The 9,509-nt window shown below is 37.8% G+C and overlaps 1 protein-coding gene across 1 annotated transcript; it reads right to left on the bottom strand.

Annotated features, from left to right (window-relative positions):
* Positions 1–2,890: 2,890 nt before the first annotated feature.
* LOC106809211 (carboxypeptidase B-like) lies at positions 2,891–8,630 on the bottom strand. Its single transcript, XM_014812208.1, has 11 exons — positions 8,625–8,630; positions 7,693–7,762; positions 7,234–7,355; positions 6,883–6,976; positions 6,417–6,518; positions 5,875–5,979; positions 5,308–5,418; positions 4,967–5,054; positions 4,567–4,769; positions 3,969–4,053; positions 2,891–3,565 (listed from the first exon to the last, which is right to left on the bottom strand). The coding sequence occupies exons 3-11, from the start codon at positions 7,305–7,307 to the stop codon at positions 3,375–3,377; spliced, it is 1,053 nt and encodes a 350-aa protein (XP_014667694.1). The 5' UTR covers positions 7,308–7,355; positions 7,693–7,762; positions 8,625–8,630; the 3' UTR covers positions 2,891–3,374.
* Positions 8,631–9,509: the final 879 nt, after the last annotated feature.

Here is a 9,509-nt window from a genome sequence, read left to right as displayed (position 1 = left end):
CCGAGATATGTAAGTTATGCAGCCGTCAATACTCACTTACACTAACGGTCCACCCAGTACCAGTACTCGCATACTGAAACTTACTTCTTGTTTTTTTTTTTTTTAGCTTAATTCATGAATTATCAATGAGATGTGCTTGTTATAATTGCTTTTGATGGAGGAGTCGCTATATATTACCGACGAATAATAGCATACGGGAAGGAAACAATGATATATCGTAGGAGGAATAGGGAATGTATAATGAATGTAAAAAGAGAAGGTAATGGCAGGGGAGAGGAAGGGAAAGGAGAGGGCGTGGGAGAGTGGACTGATATTGAGCTTGGTAATGTGTACGTGTACCATACCTATGATGCCTACAGCTGCAATGTGTGCATGTGCACGTTCGCTCCTTAGCGCCGCGCGCACGTCGGGCGCGCGGCTGCGTGCTATGACATCTCTAAATAGAAAGCGGGGGAATAATAGCAATAAAATGGTTTACGCTGCCTGTCTCTACGAATGTTGCAAGGCAACTATGCCTCTTTGCTTATCCAATGTCATCAAGTTTTCACCATCATGTGACAGAGAACTGAGCCGGGTACTGTGCAGGTTATGTACACCTACATTATATTATCTAGCCTCAACCGCTAATCCAGTGGCTCCTATAAAGCACTTTAAATAGTTAAACAAGGGATTTATATCAGTTCTTGCATACTAAATGCCGTTCATTCACTTATAGGTAACACACACACACACACCATCACACACTCACACACGACACACGCACTACACCCAACATTTCTCCTTGCCCTCAGCTTGCCCCCCCACCACCACACACACTTTTACAATCCTGGTGCCGCCACTGTTGGTGGCAGAACGTCTTAAGCATGAGCATGAGCATGAGCACGTTTTAAGTGCGCATCTGATATGCGATAGATACAAATGTTACATGGACATATATGAAAGCAATCAAGAATGCGAAAATTAAAAAAGTACATATATATAATATAAATTACATAAAAATAATAATTGTGCAGACTGAACAGTTATAATAACCCAATTTCGTCCGAAGACATCAACACTACCAAGAACTATTAATACCTAATAATAAGATAATAATACCTAATATAACCTATTAATACCTATAGTATTACATAATAATACTTAATAATAAGATAATAATACCTAATAATAAGATAAATATTATCTATAGTACTTAATAATACCTAATAATAATTAAGAGCTAATAATAAGATAAATAATATATAATAGTACATAATAATACCTAATAATAATTAAGAGCTTATAATAAGCGCTAATAGAGGTATTATTAGCTATTTACACTGCACAACAAACATGCACGGAAACAGTTAAACGTACAGAAAAGCGTTTGTGGTAGTATGACGTGAACTTTATATCGGGGTTCTTATATAAACAATACGTAGTTGATAAAAAATAGTTCTACGTCGCGCGATAAAGATCGTTATGTGCATATATGTGTAGGAAACGCCATATGTCACGGAGCATCTGGTACGTGAGGATAAGGATTGCGCTGTTGTTCTATGGGGCTACAGTGGAGTTTTTGTAGCGTAAAGCCGGGTGTATATAATGTCACTCGTAATGTTAAAAAGACACGGGCGTTCCTGCCACATTTCAACAAGCTCACCCTCCTGCTTTTTTCCCACACCAAGGGCGCTGCCATATTTGATCACGTGCTTCAAATCATGCATTTGATTAGTTAATCCAAAAACTGTTGCCTGAATCCGTCGCCAGTGCAGCGCACACGTGGCGATTGTTCAGCGACTCGGCAACAAATATTAAACAGGTTTGATATTCCAGCGACGAGTTTCTGGCGTCAAAATCGCCATCGCCATGCAGCGCACACGTGTCGATCTCTCGGCGTTTCAGCCGCCGGCAACAAAATCGCCAGTACTAGCGGTAATAACGTTTAGTCGTTGAGCCATTAAGAATCATTCTGCTAGATATTCGCACAGCGTGAGGCAACAGCGCCGCCGCGCCCCGCCCCCGGCGCGGCCCCCCGCGCGCCCCAACCGGCCGATCACGCATCCTGGAACAACTCACATTTCTCACGACGACGCCTACCTATTCGGCGTAGGTGATTAACGATCGCCAATATGGCGGCGGTTTGATACTTTCGGACTGGATTTTTGCTATTACTATTAGTCTCCACCTTCGATTGTGTAGTTTGCTAAATTCGCTTAAATTTATGGAATTCGAGGATTCGTCATCGGTAGCACGAAAAAATATCTGTCTTTGTCGGATACTCGATTCACGTTACAGCTTGTCCGTTGTTTCCGCTGTGTATGTAACGTGGCTGTTGCGACAAATTATTCTGAGCGGCTTAAATCCAGCGATGCGAATTATTGAGAACTAAACCTTGTGTATTACGGGTCCACCCTGTCTGTTTAACCTACTGTCTTCTGGATATCGAATAGTAACTACTAATTGATGTAAACCGAGGCTATATTCGACTAGACGATTCACTTAGCGGTAATATATATATATATATATATATATATATATATATATATATATAAATATATATATTCAGTGACATCTATCGTGTGGATACGACATCAATAAACTATACACGCTAATATATATTCATAAATTTTACTCACAATTTGGAAACTACTTTTAATTATATTACTTTAATTTTTGATTTATTTAATTTGAACTTTGAAATTGTGTAAACCACGTGCACGACAGAAAAAAAAACAATCTGGTTGTACTTTTCCATGTACTTAAAAATGAGGAGAGCTGGTAAGGCCTATTGACTCTAGCGATTCACCGCGTCTAGGTGTTCAGTGGTGAGAGTTTGCGTCAACGATTTTCTCAAAGTACATTGGAGTCATAGCTACGGATATGATAACATTCTGTGTTACATGAAATTCAAAAGGAATTTTTATTTTGTCACCAAAAACCAAGAATATTATTATTGAATAACTCCTGCGATATGAACATTGATTTAATAATTCCCAATTACGGGTCAACTACCCTAGATATCTGTGAAACCATTGCGGCAACAATGAAATTTCATACAAAAACGCGTGAAATATTCTTATCGCTAACAATGGAATAAACTAATACGACATTAGTTATTTCGACGAAGAGCTGACAAAGTTGCAAAGTTGACAATATATCAAATTCAGTGAAATAATTCCTAGTAATACAGCGGCGATCACCAGTTTATTGACGCCGTGCTATTTATTATTTCTTTAGCTCTCCCTATGATATGTATCCCGCCATCGCACCAAAATCAACACATTATCTGTACGTCAATATCATTAAGTATTATTTTCTATGCTCCAAATGGACCAGGGTCGTCAATGGGATTGGATATATGCAAGCAATCTCAGCAAACCCCAATTACTATTCTATGCGAACTCTGAAATGATCTGACTTGCGATAACTTTAATAGCTTCCCATGTTTCTTCAGACGTCGGTTCAATCTGCTCCTCTGGGAGCAAAAAACCGTATTCACCGGTATCACGTAACTCCACCGTGTAAGTGTACTTCACCTTCGCAACGCCCTTAGCCCAGTCGCGTGATGTCCCGGAAGTCATATCTGTAATGACATTATTAGGAGTAGAGGGTTACTCATAAATAAAAGGTACAGACAATTTTAAGGTTAGGTGGGCACCTAAAGCCCTAGGCACAGTGTTGATTATATTAAATATTCATTAATGTAAAAATTACTCAACGTCGTATGTGCCAATGAAAAGAGTCAGTTAGTAAGATAAAATTTCTAAAGCAGGCCGTGAGATAACATTCAATTTTAAAAGGCTCAATTTTCCCATGAATTAAATATATTTGGTTTAATGCCACCTTGCATGCAGACACATCCTGCTTAATTGAAGAAAGAGTTTATGCTTTTACAGAAGATATCTGAAGGAATCAAATGCGGGTGACCAAAAATGTTCATGTGCCCAAAATATCGTGAAACATTGCGTAATGGTTTGTTTACATACACAAGATATTAGCGTCTGATCCGACTTCGTACTCTGTACCATGTACTGCCGTCAATGCATTTGTTGCCTTCACACCTAAGCCATGCTAAAAGAATACAAAGAATTCGAATCACTACAAATAGAAGAAAACAAGATATCAGTAAGTTGATGTGTGCGCGTACACAAAACATTTGCTGCTGATCTTACGGTGTATGCAGTTTCGTGCATTGATGTCAACGCGTCTGTAGCCTTTACAGCAAGGTCATGCTGTGGATAAAATCAGGATTGTGAAACCCCTACTAGTCCAGTGAAAAGGTAACACCACGATGGTGACCAAATGAGTGTGTTTATGTACAACTGAATTGATTCCGATGCGCAAAATCTAATGACAGCAGATATCATCCTTGCGCATGCGCAGAGTATTGTTGTTAACTCGCGCTCACAGATCTTTCGCAGATTTATCTATAAATATGTAAGGTTTCAGAATTGTCATGCATTGCGATTTCTTCTTAAAACGGGTTAGGAAAAAGCTTTATGACAAGAACTAGACTTAATGTCGGCAATACGTTATTGTATTAGCCACTTTTGGAGTGGTTTTTTGATGATGTAATTGTAGTACCACATCATCGTTGTCCGACGGTAATTCTGTGGTGTGGCCCCATGGAGTAAGAAATAGCTGCGAGTACGAGTGTATAGTGATGAACGCTTTCATATCTTTGGCTAGAGGCAGTACGTAATCACGTAAATTCCTCGTCTCGATCTCGGATTCTGGTGTTGGGCCAGCAAAATTCTCCATGCAGGACGAACTGCTGGCACCGATCTCTGAAATAGAACGGAAAGCAAACGTTTGCAATAAGATTTTGATTAATACTTCTATAAAACGCTTTTTAATTAATTATGAACACTTAGTGTAAAGGAAACTCGAATAATGTGCGTCCGAATATAGACATGTATTAGCGAGAAAAAATCGTGAGAAATTGCGGTGATACGCAAAAACAATGACCGCCTGTAATAATTACCCATCCACTTGAAATCGTAATTCCGATTGGGATCCACACCGTAGCAGCCATCAATAGGCCCAGAACGCGATTTCCGCCACATCCGATTCTGTTTTCATGAAAATAAAATTACTAAATCTTTTGATGCACGGACTCCCGTAACATTAAGAGTACATGAATAGAGCGATCCCTTTGTTCATGTACTACCGCTAACATTGATTGAGACGAATATATCACAGTGCGCAGTGATGAGATTGATGGTAACCAGGTTCACGATATTGCAGTTGCGACGTTGCAAATGATTGCATGATAAAAGTTTAACATTAAACGATCGAATGATTTAATGTTGGTTTTATAATTACGTGTGTGTGAGAGTATTCATATCCATCTGGGTTGACGACAGGCAAGATATGCCACTCAATCTGATCCACAAAGTTCTGAACTTGCGAGTCCTCTGCATACTTGGTCAACAGCTGCGTAACACGTATAAAGTTAACGTTTTACGTATTATAGATGTACCGCCTCCTTAGACATCTGATAAATATTGATTCCGTGCTCGTTATATCTAACGAATATAATAAAAATAATACATAATAACGTACACATGCGGAAAACACTTCACGGCAGTTCTTACTGAAGTTACAACTGCCCATTAGTAACCTAAGTGTACGATTTACGTAAATCATAATGATTAAAAATAATTAAAAACTATAACATTGAATAAGTTAGCAGAACAATCCATTAAATTACAGCCTTCTGGATATGAATTTTGGAAACTAAAAAATTTAGTTAGATTCAGATTTTGTTATATTAAAATATATCGGTTATGTATATGTTTTTTTTTCGTGTCCTATATCGTTAGCTGCCTATGAGACTGCATGTACCCTAATTCTCACATCATGAGATTCAGTACTTTGTATGTAACCTACCTGATGAATGAAGTATTGGTTTGTGGCCGGAGATATCCATTCCCTAGCATGTATTCCAGAATCCATCCATACGATAGGCTTCCGTCGTCCATTTGGTTTTGAAATCTTCGATGTTAATTAAAATTGTGTCAAAACAAAATTTCCACAGTGAACTGCAATCTCCTCTCTCCCTGTAACAGACTCACTTCTAAGAAGTAACAAATCTTGCGCCATAAATAATACACAGTTCAAAGTTGTAAATATTATAGATTGTGCGGACCTCACCAACAACGTATAGTTTATTAAACAAGTGCATGTCTGCAGCCGAACCAACACGTATTTTACATTATTTAATATATTTTTAAGCGTTGCGCGATTCACAGAGGCTATATTTTTGTAATCGTTTCACGACAAAATAGATTTGCTCTAAATTTGCAGTATAACTAAAATTTTATTTAATCTAAGGTATGATGCCGGAGACCTATAAATAACACCAGTAATTACAACCGCAGTAGGAATTCAAATGGTGATTAATCAAGCGCCATGACGCTGCATTATCTTACCTTAATAACATTCATTGGTCGCCCGAACAGGGACGTGCCTATGTTGTGGATGGAAGCGATGTCAGGGTATTCGGCAGCCATAGAACGTATCCAGTCTTCAATCTTTCGAAAGCGACAAACGTGTTCTTAGCAAATTTTTGTACAGATGTTCATATTATTAGATAATAAAATTAACGTCTTCTTTGTTCCTGTTATGTGTGTTAGCTATATATCAATATATTATTATAGACGTGGAAAAAGTTACGTTACCTTATATAAAACGTCGATGTTGATAATCGTTTTTTCGTTCTAGACTATTTTCTTTCCGACATTTTAATTATTTCCATTTATTTTTCCATGTAACCTCTACTTGGTTAGCACTGGTATAGGCCAATTAGCGCGTTTTAGTATACTGTATACTGTATACATGGAAAGTTACAACAATAGTCGGTATTTGACAGTAAGGTCTATTCTTTAAAAAATTCACCTCTTTGTGACGGTGGTATATTGTTAGGTTATAGTTCTCAGATTGTACAGAATTTCTCTTGGCTTCTGCGCCTTTTGCTTGCGTGTCTATCAGCCTACATTGAAGAGGTAGACACTGGGAATTAGTCACTAGTCATTGATGACCATTATTATTATTATTATTACTATTATTATTTTTATTATTATTATTATTATTAATGACGTTATGAGTCTATTTCGCAGGATCAGATTTTTATTATTGTATTATTACTTATCCCAAAAATACAAAAACCCATCATTCGACTTAAAATACTTATTCCGTTCATTCAGTTCCTTTCCTGCGATATGATGCTAATGTAGATATAGGCAATACCTTTGCACGTCATCAATCATGACCTCATGCTTCATCCTGCGTAGTGGACTGTCTAACCAATCAGGCGGCAGCATAATATCCACGTGTTTGTTAATGCCACGGAGATCACTCCAGAAGTCCAGCTTAAGTTCAAAACAATAGTTGTCTAGTATTATTCGTTGGTAAATATACATTATATACGTTAGATTATTTAACTGCCCTATTATACATTTATTCTGTTTACATTATCTCTTATTTCCGTTTATTCCCAAGACATCTTTATAAACCAAATAAGTACCAAGTACTCATAGAGAAAATAAAACTATATGCGTATTTGCAAGTCAGACTAAAACTTTTGTCAAATTCCCGTATAACGTCTCAATACCTTGGTAACGTAAAGTAGTTTTAATTATTATAATATATATAAACTTCAAACCTCTAACTCTGAAGTGACTGTACCGGCAATATCATTTCACTCACCCGCGACTGCAACCGATTCAAGTATTCAAGTTCAGCAGGTGTTTTAGGGATAATGCGCCACACCTGATAGCTATAAAAAGCGAAACAAAATCAATATATATATATATATATATATAACAAATTCAAATAATAGGTTAAGGGTGTTGACAATTTAATTAACGAGCTTTTGAGATGTACATCTTTTCATCAGGTTTTCAGCTGATATAGGAATCGCACCTTTAAGGTTCGATTAGGTTTAAAGTTTGATTAATTAAAATCTTATATTATGAAATTGACAATAGTGTTTTTGTTCTAGCAACGTTCCGCACTTGCGTAGACCTTCTATAGTGTTATCGTCTGCCAACGTAATGTTTAAGGCTTGCATGTAAGGTATGACATTATTTAGGACTAAATCGCGTTTTCGTATAAATAACCGTTGGATCAAACGCCGACTTAAACGTGCACTAGCATGGAAGCCCAGAATCTCTTACACTCATAGAAGATGCGCCCCCTTAATCAAACTTTACTCCTTGCTACAAACAAGTTACACACGGACATGCTAAATTACTAACATATGCTATACGTCACGCACTAAACAATGCCTCCGGTACATCAACTTCATTATAAAACAGAATATTACGAGAGACCAACACTATTTAAATTTATTTAAAGGCTTTGACTCTAAAACTTTCCGACAATGTAGTTTTAAAAATGCTTAATGGTGTTATCCGGTAGTAACCCCAAAAGTTCTACGCAGTCTGTTTACCATGTAGCGTAACATATAATACCTATTTCTATCATAACCTCACATTTCTAGCATTGCAGATCTTCGCGTGCTTCTATACATAGAGAAAAACGTTTAATTATAATTTAATTAAATGCTTAAAAAACGAAGCCAGATCTACGCATCGAATACATATACCCATACATTGATTGATACAATGACAACATACCCATAGTATTTTGCATGTTGACAATCCGCTAAGGCAATAACGACGGCCACTACGAGCGAGAGGCGAACAACGTAACTTGGCATAGTTCACGCTTATACACGGCGATTGAATACGCATTCAGTATCGGCCGTCGCGAGCGGGCGCTGATTTTATAATGACAGGAATAACTGATGTCACCACATACAATCTGCCGAGATATCTTAATCTTGTGAATATTGACGCAGCACCTTCAGCAAGTAGTGTCTTTGCATTGTATGCGACGGTGTGAACCAACTGCTGGTGCTAACTGATAGTGCGCCGCGTTTTGCGAACCTGTCGGTTAATTATAAATAACCCACTACGTGACACGTCTGCGCAAAAAAAGTAAAGAGCTTACAGCAGAAATTTACAATATACTCATCTGTTTATACTGAAATCGTGCTGACTGTAATGTGTCATCATATATATTTCGTTAAGTAAAAGCATTTTTGAGTCATTTTTGCCAACCGCCAACGGCATTAAACGCTACAGTAGATATCTTGATAAAGTTGCGTATGAGGGTACTAAATACTAGTCATGAAAGTCGAAGAATCACTGAGTCGATCACGTCGTTGTGTAACATATGCGTGTGTTGCGTTTACCCTGCGAGGAATACATTAGTAATACTGTCGACATGTCATCAAGAATACCCAAGGGAATCGGTACTGTTAGTGATTTTACAGCGTTGCCCTTTTCGGGGTACCCACGATTATCGACTATCGACTATCGATTAGCATATATCGGTAACCTGTTCCTCGCCGGTTGGTATCGCGAGACGAACAGGTGTTGATGCGATTTATCGCAACGTGGCGTATAGATCCTAATACCTATACGATAGATTAGTTGTACCTAGCCGCGGAGAACCTA

This window comes from Priapulus caudatus, unplaced genomic scaffold (assembly GCF_000485595.1).
Source record: "Priapulus caudatus unplaced genomic scaffold, Priapulus_caudatus-5.0.1 Scaffold337, whole genome shotgun sequence".
In the NCBI taxonomy this organism is placed as follows: Eukaryota; Metazoa; Priapulida; class Priapulimorpha; order Priapulimorphida; family Priapulidae; genus Priapulus; species Priapulus caudatus.
This window is presented reverse-complemented; position numbering and strand designations above follow the sequence as displayed.